General features: G+C 41.0%; 1 protein-coding gene across 1 annotated transcript; it reads left to right on the forward strand.

Annotated features, from left to right (window-relative positions):
* Positions 1–572: 572 nt before the first annotated feature.
* On the forward strand, positions 573–8,121 carry TNNI2 (troponin I2, fast skeletal type). The gene is made up of 5 exons (XM_053720490.1): positions 573–726; positions 4,795–4,923; positions 6,347–6,436; positions 6,965–7,141; positions 7,668–8,121. Exons 2-5 carry the CDS (start codon positions 4,801–4,803, stop codon positions 7,761–7,763), a joined length of 486 nt encoding a protein of 161 aa, XP_053576465.1. The 5' UTR covers positions 573–726; positions 4,795–4,800; the 3' UTR covers positions 7,764–8,121.
* The last annotated feature ends 5,442 nt before the right edge of the window (positions 8,122–13,563 follow it).

Raw genomic sequence — 13,563 nt, forward strand, 5'->3', positions numbered from 1 at the left:
GTGTATATATTTATTTACAGCCTTATATACACATATAAACAAACACATACATATGTATACAAATATATAAGTGCATTGGAGCCCTTTTACAGTCAAGTAGCTGAGAACATGTCAAATCATATTTATACAATATTAACACTCACACTCTATTGGAGTCTATGGAGGAATATTTAATGCGTTCATGATATTCGGACTTCAACTTTTTGTGCGCATCAAGTTAGCTTACGCGCAAAAAACGTTTTACTTTCAACTTGTAATACGCAAGACCTGATGCGTGCAAAAGGTTTACTTCTAGTAGAGTTAACGCGCAAGCGATAAATAGTGCTCCACTCGTAATCTAGCTCATAATGTTTTCTTACCTGAGATAGCTCTGTGCTTAACCCCTACAATGTGAAGGTGCTCAGGTTTAACTATGTGTAGAAGATCACGTGATCCAGTGCAGGGTTAGCCTCTAAATACAAACTGTATTTTATTCACCACTAACCTATGTTTCTTTTCCGTTTCTCTCCTCAATCATCCATCTATTCTCAGTGACGTAAGTTTCCCATTTTTCTCTTTATTGGGGTGAATGTAGTTCTTGTTTGTCTTGATGAGGAATTAGATGCACGGGGGGCTATAGAGGATATTATAATTATTTATATAAAGAAAACTAAATGTGTGTTATTGTTTTTTTGTTTCCTTTAGCAAAAGTCAAAGATCTCAAACACCCGTAAAACCCACCTGAAGGTAAGGAACTGTCATGTCACCTTGTGCAACAACCTACACTCACTCACAGAATGCTCCTCATACAGCAGGAGTACAGTATAAGAACTGTCATGTCATCTTGTGCAACAACCTACACTCACTCACAGAATGCTCCACATACAGCAGGAGTACAGTATAAGAACTGTCATGTTACCTTGTGCAACAACCTACACTCACTCACAGAATGCTCCACATACAGCAGGAGTACAGTATAAGAACTGTCATGTCACCTTGTGCAACAACCTACACTCACTCACAGAATGCTCCTCATACAGCAGGAGTACAATATAGGAACTGTCATGTCATCTTGTGCAACAACCTACACTCACAGAATGCTCCTCATACAGCAGGAGTACAGTATAGAAACTGTCATGTGACCTTGTGCAACAACCTACACTCACTCACAGAATGCTCCTCATACAGCAGGAGTACAGTATAAGAACTGTCATGTCACCTTGTGTAACAACCTACACTCACTCACAGAATGCTCCTCATACAGCAGGAGTACAATATAGGAACTGTCATGTCATCTTGTGCAACAACCTACACTCACAGAATGCTCCTCATACAGCAGGAGTACAGTATAGAAACTGTCATGTCACCTTGTGCAACAACCTACACTCACTCACAGAATGCTCCTCATACAGCAGGAGTACAGTATAAGAACTGTCATGTCACCTTGTGCAACAACCTCCACTCACTCACAGAATGCTCCCCATACAGCAGGAGTACAATATAGGAACTGTCATGTCATCTTGTGCAACAACCTACACTCACAGAATGCTCCTCATACAGCAGGAGTACAGTATAGGAACTGTCATGTCACCTTGTGCAACAACCTACACTCACTCACAGAACGCTCACCATACAGCAGGAATACAGTATAAGAACTGTCATGTCACCTTATGCAACAACCTACACTCACTCACAGAATGCTACTCATACAGCAGGAGTCCAGTATAAGAACTGTCATTTCATCCTGTGCAACAACCTACACTCACTCACAGAATGCTCCTCATACAGCAGGAGTACAGTATAGGAACTGTCATGTCACCTTGTGCAACAACCTACACTCACTCATAGAAAGCTCCTCACACAGCAGGAGTACAGTATAGGAACTGGCATGTCACCTTGTGCATTAACCTACACTCACTCACTCACTCACTCACTCACAGAAAGCTCAGTACAGGACAGGACCTCTAATTACACCTTTTTAGAAAGTTCCATTATAGAGCTCTTTCATTACCAAAGCAGCTTGTGTACGCTGCCCCCATTCCCAACATTCCCCATTAAATCTCAATTACAAACCCAGAAGCTTTATAGCATAATGCACAAACACCTTCTCATGCAACCTCCCTGGGCCAAACCTTATAGGTGCTTCCCCATATAGTACCCATACAAGAAGCATGTCCTTCCCTAAGTACCCCCCTTGCACACTCTTTGTCAGAAGAAAACTCTAGAGGACACAAGGTCCTAATGTCAAATATAAAAACTTTTTACAAACCTGTTATCTTTACCTCAAGTCAAATAAGAGCAGCTGCCCCTACAATATGAATCTGAGAACGTGCCTCATTGCCTGATGTTCAGAGAATAATGCCAAAGAGACACCATCAAATTCTACCAAAATTTATGACAAAGAGAAGTCATGTTGGGGTAGTTGTCTTTTTTTTTTTTGTCAGCCGATGATACAACTGCAGATCTACATCAGGGGTCAAGCCGAGCGAGAACGAATGGGAACAGAGTTCCTGCAATATTTTTGCAAATGGAACAAAGTTCCCTCTGGACAAAGAACAGAAATGCTTCAGTAAAGACTGTTGCTGCTGGTGGGAGGAGCTGGAGCACATTCTGGTTAGAGGGATAGTGAGATCCTCTAGTAATGGGCAGTAACACTTCCTACAATACACTAAATGAAAGACTGTCAGCGGTCCTGCTGTGTGATCACCCCACACTGCGTGGAACACATGATGCTTACATTTCTGTGTGGTTTTTTTTGGGGTTATTTAGCTCCTTAAGTGGGTGAGACTCTTTGACAGAGGAAGAGACTCAGGCCCAAAGACAACCATTCAACCCTTCATTGGATTTAATTTGCTTTCATTAACCAAGGTATATAGATTATATACATATAAATACAGTGTGCGTGTATATGTAAGTGTGTGTATGTATGTATATGTGTCTGTATGTATGTATGTGTGTGTGTATATGTAAGTGTGTGTGTGTATATGTAAGTGTGTATGTATGTAAGTGTGTGTGTATATGTAAGTGTGTGTGTATATGTATGTGTGTGTATATGTAAGTGTATGTATGTAAGTGTGTGTGTATATGTAAGTGTGTGTGTATATGTATGTGTGTGTGTATATGTAAGTGTGTGTGTGTGTATATGTATGTGTGTGTATATGTAAGTGTGTGTGTGTATATATGTATGTGTGTGTATATGTAAGTGTGTGTGTATATGTATGTGTGTGTATATGTAAGTGTATGTATGTAAGTGTGTGTGTATATGTAAGTGTGTGTGTATATGTAAGTGTGTGTGTATATGTAAGTATGTGTGTGTGTATATGTAAGTGTATGTATGTATGTGTGTGTGTATATGTAAGTGTGTGTGTATATGTAAGTGTGTGTGTATATGTAAGTATGTGTGTGTGTATATGTAAGTGTGTGTGTATATGTAAGTATGTGTGTGTGTATATGTAAGTGTGTGTGTATATGTAAGTGTGTGTGTGTATGTGTGTGTGTATATGTAAGTGTGTGTGTATATGTAAGTGTGTGTGTATATGTAAGTGTATGTATGTAAGTGTGTGTGTATATGTAAGTGTGTGTGTATATGTAAGTGTATGTATGTATGTGTGTGTGTATATGTAATATGTGTGTGTGTATATGTAAGTGTGTGTGTATATGTAAGTGTGTGTGTATATATGTAAGTGTATGTATGTATATGTGTGTGTATATGTAAGTGTGTGTGTATATGTAAGTGTGTGTGTATATATGTAAGTGTATGTATGTATATGTGTGTGTATATGTAAGTGTATGTATGTATATGTGTGTGTATATGTAAGTGTGTGTGTATATGTAAGTGTGTGTGCATAAAACAATATTAATTCTTAGGGGGTGGAAGTCTTGGTGAGTTCCCAAACTTTTTTTTGTAGGACCTGACCCTTGATCTACATTTCCATGGCATTCTCACTTTATGGTGGGATGTGTCAGCCTAGCAAATTCCCTGTACTTGTGAGGCTGCTGGTCTTACCCTATCGCTGCCTCTGTCCTCTCTCTTTTCTACAAACTCTTATATTGTTCTCTCTCAAACATTTTTATGAGTCTCCTATAATTCCCTTTTTACATAGTGTTTCATCAAAACATCCTTTTCTTTACTATACTTATGCTCATTTTGCCATCCTAACACACTCCTTCCCAAACTTTTTTATTTTACCTTAACTACCTTTACCCTAAGTGTCCTCCCCTAAATGCAGATTATTATGGTCAGCCAGCAAATTCAGCACATGTCCCCTATCCTCCTCCCAAAGCCACCAGCTCTAAAACCTATTCAAACCTCAGCACTATTCCTATTTCTCCTGCATACACTTGACCACCCATCAGTTAGCATATAGAATCAGGCATGCACTGTAAAGCCTCTGAGAGGATTTCCTGCACTAATTAGCTCACACTGAGGGCTCGATTTATCAAAGTCCTACGGCTGCAAGTTCTCGCAAAAACTTGCTCGCCATAATTTAACAAGCAGCGCCGCTTTCCTAACCTCTTCGCCACCTCTAAGGTGGTGAAATTCAATCTCCGCGGTCAAGTCCGACTGAAAAGATTGACAGCTCCTTTCCGCGCGTGACTCGTGCGCAATGGTAATTACCTGTGGGTAATTTCGCCCCGCCTCAGCTTTGATAAATCTAGCCCTGAGTGCTTCCATCTGTAGCTAATGGACTTACTCTTCTCACAACCAAAGCCACTTCTCACACAGCACGAACCGATCCACAAGAGCACTCACACTGTAACACTGTAGGCAACATTCTCACACATTCAGTCATCTTATCCCTATTCTCTCTGCAGAGTTTGATGCTCCAGGTGGCAAAAACTGCTCTAGAACAAGAAGAAATTGATATTGCTGCTGAGAAAGAAAGTTATCTGAGCGAGCACTGCCCTCCCCTGAGTATACCTCACTCCTTACAGGAACTTCAGGTAAGTGCACTGGAAGTACTCACTGAGTGCACACTCACATTCTTTTTATACACCGTGTACATGAACACCCTGTTCACTCACATTTATTGTATACACGGTGCACCATGCACCGCCTCTGCACACTCACATTCTGTTTATACACAGACTTTAGTAGTATGCAAGACTTGTAGTACAACAGGCACATAATACACAAATAACCTCTTCATCATTTAACACCACAGCCTCGTGCACATGCAGCCTCACATGCACGCAGCCTCAAATGTGCATGCACGCAGCCTCTCATGTGCACGCACGCACGCACAGCCTCACATGTGCACACACACAACTTCATATGCACACACAGCCTCACATGCGCACACACACACGCAGCCTCACATGCGCACACACATAGCCTCATGTGCACACACAGCCTCACATGCGCACGCACACACACAGCCTCACATGTAAACACAGACGCACACAGTATCACATATACACACACACAGCCTCACATGGAAACACACACACAGCATTACATGGAAACACACACAGCCTCACTCATGCAAACACACAGCCTCACATGCACACACACAGCCTCATGTGCACACACACAGCCTCACATGGAAACACACACAGCCTCACTCATGCAAACACAAAGCCTCACATACACACACAAAGCCTCACATAAACGCAAACACGTACACCCACAGCCTTACTCATGCACACCCACAGCCTCACTCATGCAAACACACAGCGTCACATGCGCACGCACACACACACAGCCTCGTGTGCACACACACAGCCTCGTGTGCACACACACAACCTCACATGGAAACACACACAGCCTCATGTGCACACACACAGCCTCACATGGAAACACGCACAGCCTCACTCATGCAAACACACAGCCTCACATACACACACAAATCCTCACATAAACGCACACCCACAGCCTCACTCATGCAAACACATAGCCTCACATACACACACAAAGCCTCACATAAACGCAAACACGTACACCCACAGCCTTACTCATGCACACACACAGCCTCATGTGTGCACACACACAGCCTCACTCATGCAAACACACAGCCTCACATACACACACAAAGCCTCACATAAACGCACACCCACAGCCTTACTCATGCACACACACAGCCTCACTCATGCACACACACAGCCTCACGTGTGCACACACACAGCCTTACTCATGCACACACACAGCCTTACTCATGCACACACACAGCCTCACGTGTGCATGCACACAGCCTCACATACATGCACACACACAGCCTCACTCATGCACACACACAGCCTCACGTGTGCACACACAGCCTCACATGCATTGAAAGCATTTTTTTTCCTCTGGGGAATACAGTAGTTGAATGTATCTTTTTCCACAAATGCCCTATATAATTTTTTGCAATGTCTTGTCACACTTCAGGAGCTTTGCAAGAAATTGCATGCTAAGATCGATGTGGTTGATGAAGAGAGGTACGACATGGAAGTCAAAGTTCAAAAGAGCAGCAAGGAGGTGAGAATGACTGAATATTCCACACAGACATGTGCCACTGGCATATTATAGTGACAAAAGGAGTCTTATGTTTGTCACTATTTGCTACTGAGAACCTCACTTTATGAACACGTACCACATCTCACAAGAACCTAGGGAAATATATATCACATGTTTCCAGCCACAATTCACAGATGTCCCTTTGACATTACTATTCTGGGGTTAAGGGGGGGGGGTTAACCCCAGAATAGTAATCTGTTAGCATTTCAGATTCTATAACTCACATAAGAATGATTTTCATGCAGTTTCCTAAATATATTCACTACCATAATCTGCTACATTTTTATTCACATCTTTGCACCATATTTCTTCAGAGAGGGGTTTAACGATCTCCATTAGCTTCTCATGATTTCCCCTCCACATCATACCGTCCATCTTTATTTTTATGTCTTTATCAGGAGGTTCATTTTTTATATATAATCTTCTTCTAATAAATGTTGTGTCTCATGTGCTTTATCATATGTGTTTCTTCCTGTTCTATCTCAACAGGTGGAAGACCTGAACCAAAAGATTTTCGACCTCAGAGGCAAATTCAAGAGGCCTCCTCTGAAACGTGTGCGTATGTCAGCTGATGCTATGCTTCGCGCTCTGCTTGGCTCCAAGCACAAGGTCAACATGGAGCTCCGTGCCAACCTTAAGCAGGTCAAGAAGGAGGACACTGACAAGGTGAGGTTTCTTTAAACCAGTAACTATGGACCTCTAAACTGTCTGGTCTGGAAACAAATATGGCATCACAGGACCATGATTACTAGCTTTAAAGGGACATGAACCCCAAAAATATATATTTTGTGATTCAGACAGAGTATACAATTTTAAAAAAAGTTTCAAGTTTACTTCTATTATAAAATTTGCTTCATTCCCATGGTATTCTTTGTTAAAGAGATATTTAGATAGGTGTCTGGAGCACTGCATGGCAGGAAATAGTGCTGCCATCCAGTAGCAAATAAATTCTTGCAAAATGGCTGCTATATAGTGCTCCAGACATGAGCAGGCTCCTGAGCTTAAGTCCCTGCTTTTTAAAAAAAGATACCAAGAGAATTAAGAAAAATTGCTGCTCTATCTGAACCAAGAAAGACAAAATTTGGGTTTCATATCCCTTTAAGTTTTTAGTAACTATTGACTGTTCCATTCTAACATGCTGATGGCACACAAGCAAATATTAACTTCTTCATTTCGCTCTCTCTTACCCCAGGAGAAAGATCTCCGTGATGTGGGTGACTGGCGTAAGAACATTGAGGAGAAGTCCGGCATGGAAGGCAGAAAGAAGATGTTCGAGTCTGAGGCTTAAGACCAAATTAGACCATGTCCATTTCCAACCCCTTAGCTGCTGGCTACACCTGAAACACCAAAACATAGTGCTTCACACTTGCAACCAGCCTATTAACACCTTCTCAACTTATCCAGTTCCCCAGCAGCCAAGGGGTTCAAGAAAAGTCTTACATCTACCCCACTCCTCTTCTCGCTGGTTTCTAGACATCTCGCTACTTCACCAACCCAGGGAAGGTCTTACAGAATGTTATGGACTCTGGGGAAGCTCAAATTTGTAGTTCCCCTCATTTTTATCCCACAATTTGGTTTTACAGCTGGTATGTTATGTGGACATCAAAATCATGTAAATAAAGCTTACGACAACCTTTAAAAATGTTGCTACGTGAAAGGGAAGTGTTTTCAGTGTTACATATTCTCTCATGCTGTTTCCTTCATTTGTATTTCTCTCATTGGAAGGCCAATACTGCTTTCTGTATAGGTAGTTCCATAAGTTCTTCAGCTTCGATCAGTGACAGCCACCACTTAGTCCTCTAAGCTAACTAGTAGGCATTTGTATTCTTGCATTATCCTCCTCAGTTAATATTTATCGGTTGGGTTCTACTTCTGGAAGACAATGTTCTACAAAGAAGCAATTATCTTAACAATCAATTAATAGAAGTCTGATGGGAAATGTGTCTTATTTATTACACAATTCTGTTACTTGCAGTAACCGTTTATGAATATTTGTTTATACCAATCTAGGACAGACTTTCTTACTGGAAGGAATACCTTCTCATCCCACAGTGTGCTAGTTTAATCAAATTCTGAAACAAATGGCATAAAAATGTTGTATTGAAAGTGAGAAAGAAAGGTAGAGAGATAGAGAGGGAGATAGATAGTAATAATCAGAAAGTGTTATAGATGTGGAAAGAAAATATTTTTACAGACAGATCAAGGGTGAAATGATCCAGCCCTTGAATGCTAAAATATTTTAAGCTGAGTTTCTATGTGGTGCATAGAGGGAAAGTGAGCAATGATTATGTACACTTGTTACTAACACAAATCCTATTATTCACATCTGTGAGTGTGTGTAGGTCAGAGCTTGCACCTGATAGACTATAGGTATTGCATATACTGAACTCTACTTTAAGCAAGCTTGATGCGTTATACAGTTAAGTAGCCAATAAAACATATTACACACAAATCTGAGGTTGGGCGTGTATTCATAATAAAGGAAGAGTATCAAGTGCTTTAGTTTGGATGGTGGCGGTGATTTTACGTATGTGCGTAGGGAATTGCACGTGTGTTAGGTGGAAAGTTTAGAAGTGAATATGTGTGCAATGGTGGACTTGTACCCTAGACTAGATAGGTAGAACAATAATATGGTAATGAATACTCAAAGGGATATGAAACCCAACATTTTTCTTTAATGATTCAGATGGAGTATGTCATTTTAAGCAAATTTCTAATTTACTCCTATTATCAATTTTTCTTTTGTTCTCTTGGTATCTTTATTTGAAAAGCAGGAATGTAAGCTTAGGAGTTGGCCCAATTTTGCTAGCTACATTTTAGCCACCAAATTAGCTGGTACTGACCCACAAATGGGCCGGCTCTTAAGTTTACATTCCTGCTTTTTCAACTAAAGATACAAAGAGAACAAAGAAAAAATGATAATAGGACTAAATTAGAAAGTTGCTTAAAATTGGATGCTCCATCTGAATCATAAATGGGAAAAAAAAATGTGTTTTCTATCACTTTAAAGAGACATGAAACTCAGACATTTTCTGACATGGTTCAGATAGAACATGCAATTGTAAACAACATTTCACTTTACTTTTATTATCAAATTTGCTTCATTTTCTTGGTATCCTTTGTTGAAAGAGCAACAATGTACAACTGGGAACTATCTGAACACATCGGATGAACCAATGACAAGGGGCATATATGTGCAGGCACCAATCAGCAGCTATCTCCTAGTAATGCACTGATATTCCTGACCCTACATATGTATGCTTTTCACCAAAAGATACCTAGACAATGAAGCAAATTAGATAATAAAAGTAAATTAGAAATTTGTTTAACATTCTATACTCTATCTGAATCATGAAAGAAAATCCTGAGCATCATGAGCAGTTGTAGACCATACATTTAATTGCAAAGGAAGGCACTAGAGAGGGGTTTATGGAGAAATGATTTAGAGTGGGAAGTGTGAAAACGAAAAACATAAAATGTTGTTAGAGTGGAGGATGATTGCAGTGAAGAGTACGTTTGTGCGCACATGTGGGGATAGGGGCATGTCTGTGGGGGAATGGTGGGCAGCTGTGTACATAGAGTGTTTGAGAGAGGGGTGTACATGTTGGGAGGGGGAAAAGAGTATATAAAAAAGGTTGGTTTCTAGGATATTTTGTGTGTATATGGAATAATGTGAGGTGTATAGGAGATGGTGAAGGCTGGAGGCATGTGCACATGATGTAGTGCAGATAGTTTGTGTGTATATGGAATAATGTGAGGTGTATAGGAGACGGTGAAAGCTGGAGGCATGTGCACATGATGTGGTGCAGATAGTTTGTGTGTATATAGAATAATGTGAGGTGTATAGGAGATGGTGAAGGCTGGAGGCATGTGCACATGATGTAGTGCAGATAGTTTGTGTGTATATGGAATAATGTGAGGTGTATAGGAGACGGTGAAGGCTGGAGGCATGTTCACATGATGTAGTGCAGATAGTTTGTGTGTATATGGAATAATGTGAGGTGTATAGGAGATGGTGAAGGCTGGAGGCATGTGCACATGATGTAGTGCAGATAGTTTGTGTGTATATGGAATAATGTGAGGTGTATAGGAGATGGTGAAGGCTGGAGGCATGTGCACATGATTTGGTGCAGATAGTTTGTGTGTATATGGAATAATGTGAGGTGTATAGGAGACGGTGAAAGCTGGAGGCATGTGCACATGATGTGGTGCAGATAGTTTGTGTGTATATGGAATAATGTGAGGTGTATAGGAGATGGTGAAGGCTGGAGGCATGTGCACATGATTTGGTGCAGATAGTTTGTGTGTATATGGAATAATGTGAGGTGTATAGGAGACGGTGAAAGCTGGAGGCATGTGTACATGATGTGGTGCAGATAGTTTGTGTGTATATAGAATAATGTGAGGTGTATAGGAGATGGTGAAGGCTGGAGGCATGTGCACATGATGTGGTGCAGATAGTTTGTGTGTATATGGAATAATGTGAGGTGTATAGGAGACGGTGAAAGCTGGAGGCATGTGCACATGATGTGGTGCAGATAGTTTGTGTGTATATAGAATAATGTGAGGTGTATAGGAGATGGTGAAGGCTGGAGGCATGTGCACATGATGTGGTGCAGATAGTTTGTGTGTATATGGAATAATGTGAGGTGTATAGGAAATGGTGAAGGCTGGAGGCATGTGCACATGATGTGGTGCAGATAGTTTGTGTGTATATGGAATAATGTGAGGTGTATAGGAGACGGTGAAAGCTGGAAGCATGTGCACATGATGTGGTGCGGATATTTTGTGTGTATATGGAATAATGTGAGGTGTATAGGAGACGGTGAAGGCTGGAGGCATGTGCACATGATGTGGTGCGGATATTTTGTGTGTATATGGAATAATGTGAGGTGTATAGGAGACGGTGAAAGCTGGAGGCATGTGCACATGATGTGGTGCCGATATTTTGTGTGGGTAGAGTGAGAATTTGTGTGACTAGGCAGACATAATGGTCCAGATTACAAGTGGAGTGCTAAATATCGCTTTGATGAAAGCGATATTTGCGCTCCAATGTGTAACACCAGCGGACGCTAATGTGCACTGCTATTACAAGTTTTCAGCAATGGGAACGTGACCTTGCCTTCGCATTGCTGGGGAGCATTGCGCTCACTAGAGTGCGATTCCATAGGCTCAGTACGGCAACAGAACTCGTGCAGGGGGTAAGTAGCGCAGTGATTGGGCAGCAGTGTTAAATATACATGTACTGTATATGCTTATATACATATATATTTGTGTTTTGTATGTGTATATACTCATATTAACACATAAATATGTATGTATATAAGCATATACATATATATTTACTGGGAACCCACAGTTCCCATAGACTGCAATGTAAAGGCACTTTTTAGGGCAGTTTTTTTTTTCTAGCACCGCACAGCCGGCAACTTTAGCACCAAAATACTGCCCAGTGTAGTAATTTAAAAAAATAAATAAAGATACGGCTATCTTTATTTTTTAAGAAAATACACTAGGCTTTGGGGGCATTTAGGGGCGCATTTATAAAATTAACCAGAGATCTGATGTAATGGCTGATGGCTGATTAATTATTGTGTACCCTCAAACGGGAAAATTTGCTAAATGTAGCCACAAAAGCAAACGCAGGTGCTGAACCAAAAATGGGCTGGCTTCTAAGCTCACATTCCTGCTTTTCTAAATAAAGATAGCAAGAGAACAAAGAAACCAAATTGACAATAGGAGTAAATTAGAAAGTTGCTTAAAATTGCTGCTCTATTTGAGTCATGAAAGAAAAAATTTGGGTTTTGTTTCCTGTTAATCATTACCCTTTTTGGTAATTACCTCATTATTTCATTACTTAAATTGTCATACACATACACCTGTATCCTTAGTATAAAACATCTATACATAGGGCCTTGGTACACAGCTAACATTTAATTAAACACAAATAGGTGAGGGGCAATGTTTAGAAATACAAGGTAGCAGCGGCAGCTGGTGAATTTTTAAGATGGTGGGGCACTTGACCCCACCCCTTGAAATAAAGCCCCGCCTCTCAGATGGTCCACATATCTGAACCATTATTATATACACTACTCCCACTGTTCTTTAAAAAATAAAAATAAAATTTAAAGGGAAAAAAAAATTAAAGGAAATTTACTAGGTTTCTATATACTCATATTTCTGATGAGAATAGCATACATATTTCCAGTGAATACAGTTTATATACAGTGGCGGCTGGTGACTTTTGAAGATGGGGGAGCACTAGCCCCGCCCCTCACATGGCTTCACCCATTTGTGGGTATATATACATACATACATAAAACACTACTGCTTCTAACTGCTGCACCACACAACCTCACTCATCACCAGCAGATACCCAACCCTATCATCACTTATATAATATTCAATGCTGCACAGTATTAGAAAACACAGTATGAAGCAGAAAGAAGCAACAATAGGAAAAAAGGCCATTCTCCTCTGCTGACAAACATGATTACCCATGCAGTGAGAACAACACTTTTTCATATATAATCAAAAAGTTCAAGAGGAAGGATATTTTTGCATGTCAGTAACGCAGCCAGGTTGATTACCCCCCCCCCCCATTTCTAAGATGTGCCCCCTCCATGTGAGTGCCCTCCCCACCTAGCCGGAAGCAGCCTGGCATCACTGGCCTAGCCTAGAGTGAGATCTTTGCATTCACCTCCCGGCCTAGAGACACTGGGAGGAGGAAGAGCAAAGACAGCAGCAGGCGGACCCACTCACATCTCCAGCTGAAGTTTCTATCGGCCCAAAAAAGTGATTGAAAATTGTCGCTGGGACAGTATTCAAGCACTAACAAGCCTTCCCCTGCATCAGTGCTGACAGCTGCCTGCATCTCCACTGCCATTCTATCTGCTTTTAAGTGAATAAAAACTGTTTCAACGCAAGACAACCAAATGAAAAAGGGTGCTGGTGGCATTCAACGTGTTCGCTTACCATTTGCCCCACTCCTTAATTTTCTTCACTTGCACCCTGTGTGTTTGTGTCAAAGTGAATGCAAACCTCCCTCCCCCTACAATGCAAGCCAAGCCAGGGGTCCGGGGAGGTAT

The sequence above is a fragment of the Bombina bombina genome, chromosome 7 (genome assembly GCF_027579735.1).
Source record: "Bombina bombina isolate aBomBom1 chromosome 7, aBomBom1.pri, whole genome shotgun sequence".
In the NCBI taxonomy this organism is placed as follows: Eukaryota; Metazoa; Chordata; class Amphibia; order Anura; family Bombinatoridae; genus Bombina; species Bombina bombina.